The 14,659-nt window shown below is 39.6% G+C and overlaps 1 protein-coding gene across 3 annotated transcripts in view; it reads left to right on the forward strand.

The window, feature by feature from the left end:
• The window catches only part of polrmt (polymerase (RNA) mitochondrial (DNA directed)), a 511,894-nt gene that overhangs the window by 32,110 nt on the left and 465,125 nt on the right, over positions 1-14,659 (forward strand). Inside the window, exons 17-21 of one of the 3 annotated variants that reach the window (XR_009668282.1) lie at positions 1,759-1,857; positions 2,257-2,329; positions 4,132-4,223; positions 5,988-6,061; positions 7,257-7,820. Coding sequence is in view for 1 of the 3 variants with exons in the window: in XM_061033437.1 (XP_060889420.1) it covers positions 1,759-1,857; positions 2,257-2,329; positions 4,132-4,223; positions 5,988-6,061; positions 7,257-7,306 (388 nt within the window). In the remaining 2 variants the exon portion in view is untranslated. Of the gene's footprint in view, positions 1-1,758; positions 1,858-2,256; positions 2,330-4,131; positions 4,224-5,987; positions 6,062-7,256; positions 8,161-14,659 lie in introns of those variants that run through there. The other 2 variants (XR_009668276.1, XM_061033437.1) reach the window with 2 other exon arrangements.

A 14,659-nucleotide genomic window follows, 5' to 3' on the forward strand; every position in this document is an offset into this window, starting at 1 on the left:
ATTGGCAGTCTGCTTCAGCCTGAATACGCCTGACCTTTAGGGATGAAGCAGAGAGCGATGTGTTTCGTCGGAATAAGTGCTAGTCTGCAAAGTTTGTGTGACTGCTATTTTGGGGAGGTGAGAAAGAAAAGTCTGGATTGAGTTTTAAAATAGGAATGGTGATGAAAGTGAGAAGAGGACAGAAAGAGACAGAGTGAGAGACAGCCAGGCAGAGTGAGCGCACTGCAGACAGAGAGATGACAAAGACTGACAGCCATCCTCCTCAGTCTGACATTTACAGTACAACACACATCCAGCAGTTTGAATACTGAGAAGCAGCTAAAGCAGTGGGAGGGATGAAGAAAGTTAGAGATGGAGGAAAGAGAGGGCCGGATGCCACTTAAAGGCCATCTTCCTTAAAACGTAAAACTGCCCTGTCAAAAAGTGCATCTGTGTTTCACAAGCTGACATTCTGAGCTACACTTGACACAATCACTCAGGCTGATTTTCCTCATCATTTCCCCCTGCAGAGACACACACAAGCGTGATCATGCACAAAAGCACATGCTGTGAGAAAAGATCCTGAAAAAACATGTGTCTCTAAATATGTAAATATAGTCACAGACGGAGAACTGGCAAGTCGTCGTTTTTTTCTTTATTTCTCTGTGAGAAATAACTATGCAAAAACAAAACTATAAGGCTAAGCCTTTTGCCAACTTTCAAACTGTCTTGTGGTATGAAAAGAACTGTCAGCTCTATAAGGAGGACACTAACACTTCAGAGAGTTGTGGTTGCTATCCCAGAGTACTGACTGTGCACCTATCAGCCAGTCAGGCCTCTGGGATTTCAAGGTGTCGTATTTGTTTATTGTTTTGAGTGTAGGTGTGAAACAAATTGAAATGAAAAAAGAAGAACATCTTGTTCTGAGCTTAGATTGCAGACTGTTTTTACAAATACACTTCCAAGAATATTGTTTGTTTTTCCTGCTCAAGCCCAAAAATGCAAAACTAAAAGCAATGTGATAAAAAGTGTAACATTTCCAAGCCAAGCGTTGTGTGCCTATGACAGTGTGTGCCAGTTTGTGTGTGTGTTCCCCGTGTATGTTTTAGCTTGGGCCAAGCTCTCTCTTCTCCGCCTGCATTCCCATTAGAAGAGCATTCTGTCTGTGGCAGCCCAGAGGATTTGAATGGCTCAGGCGCAGGGTAATGGGAACATGGGGATAGAGACAGATTGGCAGAATATTTTTTTCCATCACCAGTAGCAGAAGCACTGCATTGATACTTCCTTACACTGTTTCTGTAATTCTCCATCTCTCCCTATATTTTATATGCTCACATATTGACATTTTGAAGAAACTACAGAGCCACAGTGTCCCATGATTGTCTCATAGAATTCCATAAAAATGAATGAGGAAATCTGTACACATTATTGTCTTTCACTAAGTCCCACTCCTCTGTTTGTTACTGCTGCTGGTCAGTCAGGCTTGGCAAAAAGTGAACTGCATCATTATCAGACCTAAACACATCATCCAGGATGTTTTTTTTCAATGAAATACACAACATTTCACAAACTAAAAAGGGAATCAAAACGGTATTTCTGATTCTCACTCTCTCCCAGGGATTTATCATCACGGTTTATAATGAGGCCACTTCGGACTGAAGTGATAACTTGGCTCAAAAATCCCATTTTGTGTTAGAAATCAGGTAAACTGTAAACACAGGTTACCTTACAGAACTGTCATTTTGACCTGTATTTGCATGGCCCTCTGTCCCTTCCCAGGAGGCCAGACACAGTTAAACAGAAGAACGCCTTCCCGCCAAACTTCATCCACTCTCTGGACTCCACGCACATGATGCTGACTGCTCTCCACTGCTACAGGTATCATTGATCATATCATACACCTCCAAATAAAGAGAGATCCATTCCTTTTATCTTTAGTGTCCTATACAGAAAGACTTCTCTTACAGCAGGACGTAATTATGTATCCATGACCTCATATAGGTTTAGGAATATGTCCTGCTGTCTTGAATGCAATTAACACCTCAGCTAAGCCGAGTATGTTATGTATTATACTACAACCTCCTGACATGTGTGATAGTTCATTATGGATCTCACACTGACTTTGAATGAACATCCACCGCTGTGTGAGGAATCACTATCGCTGTATAACATCTTTATGAAGATATTCTTTGGCAATTTTTTTTTAATTCTTCCTCTGATTCAGTCCGTGCTCATTGACTCTCCTCTCTCTCTCTCTCTCTCTCTCTCTCCTCTCAGTGCTGGCCTTACATTCGTCTCCGTTCATGACTGTTTCTGGACCCACGCCCTCACTGTGGACACCATGAACAAGGTATTAATTTACAGTACATTATTTTTGTCCCCACATGTCCAGATTATCTCACCATTTCTCATCCGCATTGTTCTTTCAGAGTTGTCTAATTGTTTAGAAGCAGGGTACATATGATTCATTTCTATTGGCTCTCGTTTTCTAAAACACATACACAGGTTTATTTTAAGTAAATTTTCCCTTAATGGTAGTTTTGAAAGCACTGAGAACTGAGCTTGTTTAAGTAAATTTTATGAAAACTTGTTTTAAGTACTTCTTGAAGTTTAGGCTGCTGGCTGCAGGAGGCACAATCCCGCAGAGCCTGTTATGATGAATAAATGTCTGCCTGCTCCCGCCTCCTGTAACTGGCTTCTCCAGACCCAGACTGTGACACAGCTTAAAATAAAACTAATGAAATGTCCATAAAGTCCCAATTTTCTGTAGGCGGAGCTTTAACACAAAGTCATTGTTTTATGTCTTCAACAAATCTCAGAGGAGTTCTTTCCTCTCTCATATATATATAGTTCTCATATTCTCCTGATGTGTTTGTGTACACCTTCCTCATTACACAGGCAGCTGAACACAGCAGCAGATGGGAGCTCTTTAATATCCTATAGTCAACAAATATGTGGGAGATAGTCCTTATTTTAGAATCCAGAGCCTATGATTCTAATTTAAACCATTTTTGTCAAAGGCAGTAAATATGTCTATAATCTGCTGACTGTTCATTCTGTGTGTGCTGAAACACACATTGTTTGCACACCGCCCTGGCTCGGTTTAATTGGAAACAAAGTGACTCAGACTGAGCCAAATAGCACAACTGAAGCAAATAAGCAACATGTAGCTGTGCAGTGTATTCAGACCTCTGCCGCTGCGTCGAGCTTTTGTCCTTGTCCACGTAGCAAAGAGCTTCACCATGTTAGTAATGAAGAGTTACAGTAGACAGGAGGCTATCCCAGCCTGCCTTGGATTAGTTTGAGTGTACACCAAGGCCAGGCTTCCAGAAAGACAGGTTCTGATCCTTGTTATGGTGAGATGCGTGCAGATTAAAAAAACAACAACAACCAGAATGTCTGAGATCTTGTAAAACTTTGAGGCATGAGTTGGGTGAGGATGGTTTTTTCTTTACACAACACTGACACCTCAAAAGTCAACATTTAAATTGGTTTAAAATTCTGAGAATAAAAACCTTCCCTGTTTGCTGTCAATGTTACGTGACCAGAGGATTAATGCCACCAACTTTAAATCCAAGGAAACTCCCATTATTTAAAAGAATACTGGATGTGTAAGTGCATTTCAAGATGCAAACAACTGAGGTATTAATCTACTGATTAATACTATACCACACTATAAGAAACCACAAATCAATCCCCTAAACTAATGTATCTGGTTTTCAGCAGGTTTTTGTATTTCTACATTTCAAATGTCAGTTGATCATTTATAATGATATTGTAGTGTTGTGTTGTGAGTAATGTGTTCTGACCCATGCTAAGTGCATGTCCTCAGAGGCCCCCCAGTAAATAAAAATGACCAGGTATTAAACTGTCGTGCCTCAACAGCCATGAAAATAAAATGTACTCTAATCCCTCCTTTCTACATTCAACCTGTTTTCTTTGAAGACGATAGCCTTCTATTTTCCAATAACATCAGGATGGGTCGTGTTATAGCAATGTTATGTTCTCTTTTCTTTTTTTTTTTCGCTCTCATTTTCAATGCGTTTTATTTTCTACCCGGTCAACCAGCAGGACAGTCTAAGGAGCTGATGTGTCAACTGTTTGGGCAAGAACTCAAATTGTGCTTTTTCTTCTCTGCCTCTTCTTTGTCAGATCTGTCGGGAACAGTTTGTCGCCCTGCACAGCCAGCCAATCCTTCAAGAGCTGTCCACCTTCCTGCTACAGAAATACTGCGGTGGGCTCTCGTGAGTGTTCACACCTGCACGCGGGAACATGTTTAATGTTCGAATTTCCTTCAGGGATTAATGAAGGATATTAAAAAAAAGATAATCAAAATGTACAAACTCAGTTTCTCTCAGGGGAATCAGTGGTATAGCTGTCCTTCTTTTCATAGAATTTATTTTTTTGTGTATAAATAAGTACAGCTGCATGATAGCTACAATTAGTGAAATAGAAAAGGTAATTATTTCACATTTAGTTACCCCAAACTGCAATCTGTACTTTTATTGCTTGTACTTTAAAATTTATGTTACACAACAACCATTATGGCCATAAGTCTCTTTGTCTGCCTCACTCTCTCTCTCTCTCTCTCTCTCTCTCTCTCTCTCTCTCTCTCTCTCTCTCTCTCTCTCTCTCTCTCTCTCTCTCTCTCTCTCTCTCTCTCTCAATTCAATTCAATTCAATTCAAATGAGCTTTATTGGCATGACAGATCAACAATCTATGTTGCCAAAGCAGTACAGAAAACTGTCTCTCTCTCTCTGTCTCTCTCTCTGTCTCTGTCTCTCTCTCTCTGTCTCTGTCTCTCTCTCTCTGTCTCCCGCTCTCTCTCTGTCTTCTTCTCTCTCTCTCTGTCTCTGTCTCTCTCTCTCTGTCTCTCTGTCTCTCTGTCCCTCTCTCTCTCTCTGGCTCTCTCTCTGTCTCCCTCTCGCTCTCTCTCTGTCTTCTTCTCTCTGTGTCTCTCTCTCTCTCTGTCTCTGTCTCTCCCCCTCTCTCTCTGTATCTCTCTGTCTCTTTCTCTCCCCTCTCTCTCGCTCTCTCTCCCCCTCTCTCTGTCTCTTTCTCTCCCTCTGTCTCTTTCTCTCCCTCTCCCTCTCTCTCTCCCCCTCTCTGACTCTGTGTTTTTGTGTTCACTTCACATTATCTTTATGGTCTTTTATGGTATAGACATAAGTGAGCATACACTGAACATGCAGCTCTCACATGTACATATATTACATTATAGTACAAACAGAAGGAAGACACACGTCCATGATTGTAAAAGTTATATTAGTGTGTGTGCTCCTTCACTCGACTGTAGCATTAGATACAGAATGATTCCCCCTCTCTGTCTCTGTCCTATTATCTCACAGTATCGGTCTTACTGCCCTGCGGCAGGGTTATGCTCATCATCTCACTCTGTTTTTCTCTCTCTGCAATAATTGGACACCTTCTCTACAGCCTTTACTCTACAACAGCCCTCGTACTTTTTCCCCAAACACATTTCTGTTCCCTTAGCCTTTCAAACATATTGTTCCCTATTTGAGGCAATGGAGAGAAATACTTTGGGGAGTTTTTGGATTCCTTCACTTGTTGCAACGTGAAGCTGAATATATGTTTATACTCAACCATTAAGGGAGTAATACAAAACATGCTAAAGATTTGTGTGCAGAAAAGCCAAATGTTGTTAATTTACAGTATGGATAATTAGGTTGACAACTTTATAGATACGGTAAATGGTCAGATATTTACATCACATGCATGTACTTGTTGTATTATCTATAACATTATAACATTGATCTGAAAAAGAACTAACATGTTACCCTAACAACTTAAATATGACATCCAGGCGGGAGCAACCTGCAGAATTTTGTATAAGTGGCACCACAAGTCAGCAGAATATTTGGCTTTTGAACGAGTTTCTAGAAACTGCAGAGAGAGACAATTGACTTTGATACCTATGCACAAAAAAACATTCTCCACGTTCTTTGTGGAGTTTTACAACTTGTGTTCGTTCCCTAATTTGTGACAGGATTGAGGCCAAGAAGAAGAAGTACCAGGAGTACAGGAGGCTGATGTTGCTGCTGGCCAAAGTTCCACAGACAGGTCAGTATGAATGCGAAGGTCTGGCCACAAAACCCCGACATCACCAAGGCTCAGGTACTGTGTGAGGGGGCCAACATACTAATTGGGTTGAGGACTTTAATGTCCCGAGGCTCTGCTTAGGATAGTTGGAGTAATAGGAATGCACAAAGCTGTATTTCTATCCCATTTTATCAGTCCTAATTGTTGTTGTGTATTGTTTCTAAAGGTATCCCATTGTTCTCAGTTGGTCGTCAAGCTGTCTTTCCTGCACGGACATAGTGTTCTTATTGCTGAATCAAACAGAAACATCCTCTAAATCGGGCCAAAATTCAATTTCCAGCTTCTTTTATTTATTTTTTCTTTCAGTGTGTATTGTTGTCCAAAGTGAAGGTTCATAAAAGTCATCTCTGTCAGACAGGTGGACGGAGGCTTTACTGTTATGTAACCTCTCTCTCTATCTCTCCATCTGTACACCCACTGTCTGCTTAGCACTGACAGCTGTGCTGCGTAAATTGATTACTGTTAATTGTGTCCCTCCCCTGAATAATCAGCTTATGTGGCTGAGACCAGTCAGGTGTGTTCCTGAGGTGCGTGTGTGTATATCTGTAAGCGTCCCCAAATGTCAACCGTGTCCAGTTTCAATATGAGACCAAATGGATCTGAAGCCAAATCCATTATAATCTTCACTAGGGAGGACCCTTAAGAAGGGGAATTGGGTTTAAATGGGTGTAATCCAGCAGGTGAGACTGGATTACACACAATGAGTAACTTGCTAAACAATTCCCTTTTCAGGGGTTGTATTGTTTTGGTCTCTACATTGCACCTTTTGTCTCTTTCATTTGCACCAAAGCAAGGGAAATTGATTCACAATCTTGATTGACTAAACATCCACTTATTACTTGTATGTTGAAAAATACTGTATATGTGACCTCATATCCTACATAAAGGGTACTCTATGAACTAGCTTGGCAACATTTGGTTAAAGCTAGAGCAAGGTACTGGAGTTATATAAAAAAAGGGTTTCAGCTGAAGTTGGTTTGCACCGTCATCTACATTTTATGTTCATATGTCGTGCTTTAGAGGTTGTTGTTTTTTTTTGCCATATTCTAAGTTAATTCATGGTTGTATGTTTGTCTATAATTCAAGCTGCACTACATCTGATGCAATTCATGTAACCTGAAAGACTTAACGGACACTTTGCGTGTCTTCTCTCTAGGTGATTTTGATCTCCAGCAGGTGAAAGAATCCACTTATTTCTTCAGCTGAGAAGCTTGTGAGGGGAAACCAGTGGAGGGAGATGAGTGGAATTGACAGACTGCAGCAGGGAAGCCAAAGTCCTGGGGTTTCAAATGGCTTTGTCTCCTTCAGACATCAGTACATTGATCCAGCCGCGCCCTGCCTGTCTCCTGGTCCACAGGCTGGCTGGAGCTGCTGGAGCTGCTGGACGCATTAACACACAGTGAACCTGCCTGATTAACTGACTAGTGGGCTGATTGGAGGAAGAAAGCGGGTGGGGGAGAGGGAGGAGGGGTGCAATAGATGGAGGAGTAAACCCCATGGGTGGAATATTGAGTACCCAATCAGTGAAAATACATCTTTTATAAAGGATACTTTATTCTATATTCGGGTGCATGTGTGAGTGTGTACACATGAACAATACTGACTGAATCATGTATGAAACTGTTTCTGTCTTTAATACTTAGCAGCTGTTCTGCTGTTCAGTAATACTGAGCAAAAACATCTCAACTGAAAATTGTAAATGCAAGCAACTGATGTGTTAGTTTGTATTGTGTGTGTGTGTCGGCATATTTTTATGCTGTGAGGACCTCCTTGGAGTTCTCATTTGCCTTTGTAGCTGCCCCACCTAAGTATCAATCACATTACTAAACGGATGTAACCCGTTGTTCAAACATTTCATTTTTTTCAAAGAGAACTTTGAGAAGAAATGAAAGTGGACTTCACTGTAACATGAAATACAGGACTCTCCTGTCAGGAGAAACAAGGAGCAAATAGCCATGGAGCTCTTCACATTCATTGTGTGCTGCTGTATACTCTTGATTTTTAGCTTCTTAGAGTGACTAAGCACTTGGCAGTTTTCCTAAAATAAATATGTTTCTTAACTTGTCTCCTTATTTCTTCAGCGGTTCACAGAAATAGCTCGTGCTCTTACTTTCTTTCAATAGAATGAATGAAACAGCCTGGTATTTAATCGTATTCATATTTTCAGCCGTATTGTGTATCAAGAGACGAAGGCCTCCTTTTTTTCAACAAAGGGTTTGAACACTTCACTAATCACCTCAGATCTAGGTTTTTTTTTTCTTCTGGGCCAGTGCTGCATCTAGGATTAAAAATAGCAGAAGTGTTATCTTATCATAGCTGGAAACGTTACAGCAGATTCAGACAAAAGGTGCCGTTGATGTTCAAAGGCAAATGTAGACACAGCCAAACAAAGCTGGCTGAGAGGCAATCTGATGAAATGGAAATGATCTTCTACGGGGCATAAATAGGGTGCTGATTACACTTTTGGCTTTCAAATGATTTGCATGGAACCATGCACTCGAAGATGATATTTATATTCTGATCTGAATGAGACATGACCTGTAACTTCAATCGGTTAATTTGTTGCAGTGATTAAAATCATCATGTTACTCAGACCGTGCAAATTATATTATTGCAGCTTGTAAGGTACTGTACCTAAGACATAGCCTGGCTAGCATTCCCTGCCATGACAGTTCAAGATGTGGCCAAGCGGTAACCTCCTGTGTTAAAAAAAATGAAGCCAGTGTGGATGTGCAAAGAACTGCACTTCCTCCAGTGTCCACTTGCAGTATGGCTGGCTACAAAACCATGGAATCCCCAGTAGGTCAAATATTTCAACAGCAGAAATAAACATGTTCACAGCTGGGTACAAAAAAAACATTTTGCTCTCTATACTTAATTTGATTCCTTGAACCGTCTGCGTCTTTTGTGTAGTTTTCTTCGTTTGAAATATGCTAGCTAGATGAAGAACTAGGTGGGCATGTCTCAGCAACCAAGATATCCAATTCTCCCCACAAAAAAACTCCACCTCTTTGCCTGCGTCTCGATAAGCCAGAGGTAAGTTTGAGTCTGCTTTTCCAAACGGCAACTGCCATCTTTGAGCTTAATTATGCCTCTTCAGAAACAAATGAGTGACATCATTCAGACAGGCAGAGAAAAACATGTTCTGCACTTAATGACCTGAGATCAACACAAAAGAGTAGCCATTAGTTGACAGATGGATTGGTGGATGTTAAGGGTTTAGGTGTCTCAACAGTGATTCGGCCATGAAAAGGTTTGAGATGTTGCATCTACAACACTTAAAAAAATTGAAGAATATGTAGCAGGGTAAGCCCACGTTCCATCTCTTTGCTGAGGTGATGTGTTGTTTTTTTACAGATAGTAAGTATCATTTTCTCCGGCTGAGGGAGCATACTGGCTACTGATGTCCTTGATGGGCCTGTCTCAGTTTTTCTGAGGTGATTCCAAAGATGTCTGCTGCTACAGCAGATCGGAGAGCTTGCAGCAATAGAACAGGATTTTTTCTAGATGAAATAGTTAGGTAGAATCCATTATGGGGCCTCTCCAGAGATGAACATGTTGATGATGATGATTCTCTGTGAGGGAAATGTTAAGTGCAAAGGGGATCAATCTGTAGGAGGTAAAAAACCTTTACATTTGATAAAACAACCTATGGGCCATGCTATGAGATAAGACAATGCAACCTTGCATGACGAAACATTAACTCATTAATGCATTTTACCCCTATGTACAGTCAGATTTGAACAGTCCGTTTTGTGCCTGACTAAGTGATTAGACACCATGACTTCTATAAAACATGTAAGGTAGTCGTACTTGAGTCATTTTATATTAAGAATTATGCAATGCTTGCCACCATTGTTGTGCTTATTGATTGACAGAGGTCTTAAAGCCCATAAAAAAAACTAATTCCAAAATGGCCTTACAATAAAAGTAAATGAGTATGTACATAATATTAGGTATCTTTAAAGTATAAGAAATTAGTTTCAATTCAAAACAAAAGCATTGACATTTAAATCTCTCAAATTGTGTTTGGATGGAATACTAAAATGAATCAATTGACCAATAACAGGAAAGAGTCACACAGGAGCAGATGGTTGTTTACATCCAGCCTCAGTGTCCTCCTGAGGCCTACAATTGAAGGCCTCAGATGTTGATAGTCCACTGCTGTTGTAAGTCTTCTGCTACAAATGTTTAGTTCAAGCAGATGATTTTTAACGTTGAATGTTGACTGTCAGCAGGGGGAGATAGCTTTGTAATAATAAAGCACTAGCTAATGTAAGAGAGCTTCCATTTAGTATTGCATTCACAAATCAAGAGAAAATGTGAGCATTGGGTTTTTTCTGCCTTTATTTTAGAGATAGCACAGTGGAGAGAGCCATAAATCGGGGGGAGAGAGAGAGCGAGAAAAGCGATTTGAATAGTCAGAAGACTGGATAAGCGCTATACAAGCTGAAATCCATTTACCATAACAGTCCACAGAAGATCTTCTTAACTGTAAGCTTTGGTACAGAAAATACTTTATTAAGTTATCTATATGATTGATGAAACACTGTTACAGAGCTGAATGTGCTCCTGAGAGAAGGATTTTGTGCATAAGACTCTTGTTCTTCCTCTGTTTTTTTTGGTTAGGCCTTGCTAAAGTTTTTGACTGTTTCAAGTTTGTCAGAGTCGGAGTCTACTATGATTCAAATCAATCTCACTTTCTTCAGTGGATAAAGTTTGCTTCCTTTAAAAGTCTGTGAGATGCAGTTGAATGTTTTTTTTTTTAAATAGCCAGTATGAGCACCTTAAATTGTCATAGCAGGAACCTATTGAGCGTTGAGTTGGGTGTTAGTTGGGGCTTAATCCTTTTCTCAAATCCAAAGCGATAGGCTACAGTCGACCATAAATCAGAAAAGAGAGAATTAGTTGTTGTAAAATTATAATTGAACAAGTGGTAAGCACATGCTCCTTTCAAGAGAAAATCGATGAATATCTCACATAACATTCTTTAATATGGTATGTAGCCAGTTTCACACTTTAGTTACACTAAAAGTTGAGTAGCCTTTATCACATCTAGATTCTCTGGACTCTATGGAAGTGTTGGTCACTATCGGCGAGGCATGCCAGAGCTGGAAACCACTTTTTGATAGCTGGTGGACCACTCACTCTCACTGAGAGCACTTTGATTTCCTTGCCAGGCTCCTGGGCTCTCCTGGCCTATCTGCTGCCCCGTGGTGTCATGAGAGTCCAGCACTCAGCAGCATGAGCAGGGGAGCAGTGTGCAGACAGTCATGGAGGGAGCAAAACGGGCCAGAGCTTTATGTCAACAGGAAGCAGCACAGGTAGTTAAAAACGTTCAACACTTCTGTTACATGTTAAATCTAATGCAACATATTCAAATTTATTGCCAGCATGTTTCTTAAGGAGATCTATAGATTTAAATAGCTTCTAAATTACAAGCTGTGAGTGTTGGATCTACAAAGGCTTTTTTAATCATCTGTATTGGATTCTTTGAAAGGCATACTCACAGAATATATGTGTGAAGTCTTTTCAGTTCCCCCTTTTTTGACCATCTCTCCCAACTGTGCAGGGAAAACTGGCTGCCAGACCAGCACCAAAGAGGAAAAGACTCTCCTGAAATGCCTCATCAAGAACCATTAGTAAAGGGGAATAATAGAATTGAACGTTTTGATGAAATGTGGATTAATTTCTAAATTGCAGCTTTTATAAAATGAAATGTTATTTCTATTTGGAAATGTCTTTTTACTGTTTAAAGATACCAACAAATGTAAGAAAAATTTAGAAATGTCACTGCCATTTACTGTCATGTTAGATATTTGGTTTTTAATGTTTCTTCTACAACCAAGGGCAAGGGCCCATTCAATTGACCTGGTGACATTACTGCAAGTAGGCAACTTGTTCTCAAATGTCCTTGTTCCAAACAGCTTAAGCTTAAGTGTGTGTTTTGGTGATTGTGGAATGATAATAAAAAAGCAAAGGTTTATGTACAGTACTGCAGACGTGGTTATTATCGCTGATCCCTCATTATGCCACATGGTAAGTAAACAACAACATCAGAGATAGTGAGAGGTTCCCTCTGTGTTTCTTGTGGCCTTTAGAAGTGTGTCATTCTGTATAAGCACCACTTCATTAGCTTACTATTTCCGGTAGCTCTACAAGTGGATTTTATTGGTTCTGGGAATTTCCGACCGAGCCTGTTGGTTTCTTTGTAAACACGGGCATTTCTTATCAGCAGCTCGGCAGCGGTGGGTTTGTTTCTCCTTATCTAAGGGCTATTTAGAAAAGGTCTACAACATGACCAATGTCATCATGACAGAGAGAAAAACAAACTGACAATGTACCATAACATGCCTTTATTGCATTAAGAGGTTATACTTCTATAAATAAAAAGCAAAATGATTGACCAGTAACCTGTTGGTGCTTCATTTAAACTCGAGTCCAAAGTGAGTGACTTCAACATAAAGCGGTGGAATCGTATTGTATTCAAATACAGTTTATTTGTTCTCCTTTTTACATGTATTGCAGTGGGATATAATTAACAGTGATGTTTTCATTGTGAGGAGCTTGCATTTATTGTACAGCTACACACATAAACAATATACGTAGTACATGTATGTGGAGACTACAGTATATGCTAGGCACTAGGTATGCACAGTACATGTTATGGGATGTGACAACTGAAGACCACTTCATTAAAAGAAAATCAGGTCCCTGATGCAGACATGCTTGCACTGAAGTGTAACCTTATATTTTCCTGTAGTACTTACAGATACGTTTTGGTCTTGGGCTTTGTACTCATCATTACACACATTAGAGGGTATTGGACTGAGAAAACAAAACAGGAAAGGATTAGGTAAAGAAAAAAAAAGACAATTGCAAATTGGCGTTATATATGTCAGTGTTAGTGTGGTCATTATTGGTAAGGAAGAGAGAAATGAACTGAACTCATTGGCATGAATGTACTTGTGTGACAAAGAGACATCAGTGCTCTCTCCAAAAACAGCCCTTGAATGTAAACATTGAAACACCGTTCATCTTCATGTTTTATCCTCAAAAATCGGGATGGGAATTGTTTCTACAAACCGTTGGACTGTAAATGATTGAAAAGGAAAAAAAAACATTTTGAAAGCACACAACTTGAAAAAAACACATGCTTGTGTAAATATTGCAGCTGCTGCATTTGTGTGGCACAGATGTTTTCCTAAAGCCTGGAGGGTGTACTGAAGAAAGCTGAACAGCTGAGTTGTTGTAACAATTACATAACACTTAATATGTTTGTAAAGTTGCAAAAAGAGGGTAAAAGGCATTTACAGAGTCCTGGGCTACATGCTAATTAGATGAAGGTAAGGGGGGGGGGGGTCTAGAAGCAGCATTGGTTAAAGCACCAGGATTTGAAAAATAGACTGGGATGTAACAAAAGAAAATACACAATAAAAGGAACCATGCAGACCTCACAGCAACTAGCACAGGTTTATATACAAACAGCGGGTGGCACTGTGAGCAACTGTTGGAAAATAAGTTAGAACCTTTGTTATGCTAATCTGTGTTCTGCTGTAGTTATTGTTTATGCTCAAGAATTCTTAGTTCATACCAGATGATAGCGTGCATTTAGTCACGGATTAAAAAGACATCCAGTTGTCAAACATTTTCTTATTCAGTATGTCTTTTACAACAGTAAACTATGCCAAATAACAAACAAAAGTCTGGTCTGGTTTACTACTTTCATACTTAGATATAACAACCATGTCAGTCAAGTTATTGTCATTAAATAATGTATTTTAAAATCTGAAAATCTTCCAGAAAACAGACTTTTAAACAAATTCTCAGCTTGGGAAATCTATCAAAAAGGTGGAATATTGCATCTTGTCAAGAAAACGACAGATCATCTGCATAGAGTGACCACTCTCCTTTTGAAACTTTTATTGCTTTGTCTGATGTACCTCCCTTGACACACCATGACTGACGCAGTGCAGTGAAGAATTCTCTGATTTGTACATTTAGTAAGCATTAATTATAAAGTCTGTGACATGTCGTCATGTCATTAACATAGCAAATATTTGTATACCAAAAAAGGTTAGGCCTTTATGCCTGTTTTTTCTTCAGTTTTAATAAAAATTGTGGCGTAAATCAGGGATTTTTTGTATTTCTGCTTGTTATCTATAATGTATATTGGCAGTGATGCAATCCATCCAACCTCATGCTCCTCTCTCCTTCCATTTGTTTTCGTCTGCTGTGAGCTTTTAATTGAAGGAGAAAAAACACATCTCTAATCTTATTATGTCACTTTAATTTCAGCTCCTGTCCTACACAAAATGTGTATTTAACACTGTTTAGCCATCTAAAAAGGTTCCGCACAACATAATTTGGTGATAAAACAGAACACAATAGACCAAACACTAATAACTGGGTAAAAATACTGTGCAAAAACCTTCAACTTTATCCCATTTTGAAATGTTAAGGTGGATAGCAAAGCAGGAACTGAAACAAAACAAATACAGAATGATCATAGAGAATGAACTCATCACTGGCACTGTATAATAAAATAAAATCAGAGGA

This window comes from Labrus mixtus, chromosome 3 (assembly GCF_963584025.1).
Source record: "Labrus mixtus chromosome 3, fLabMix1.1, whole genome shotgun sequence".
Classification (NCBI taxonomy): Eukaryota; Metazoa; Chordata; class Actinopteri; order Labriformes; family Labridae; genus Labrus; species Labrus mixtus.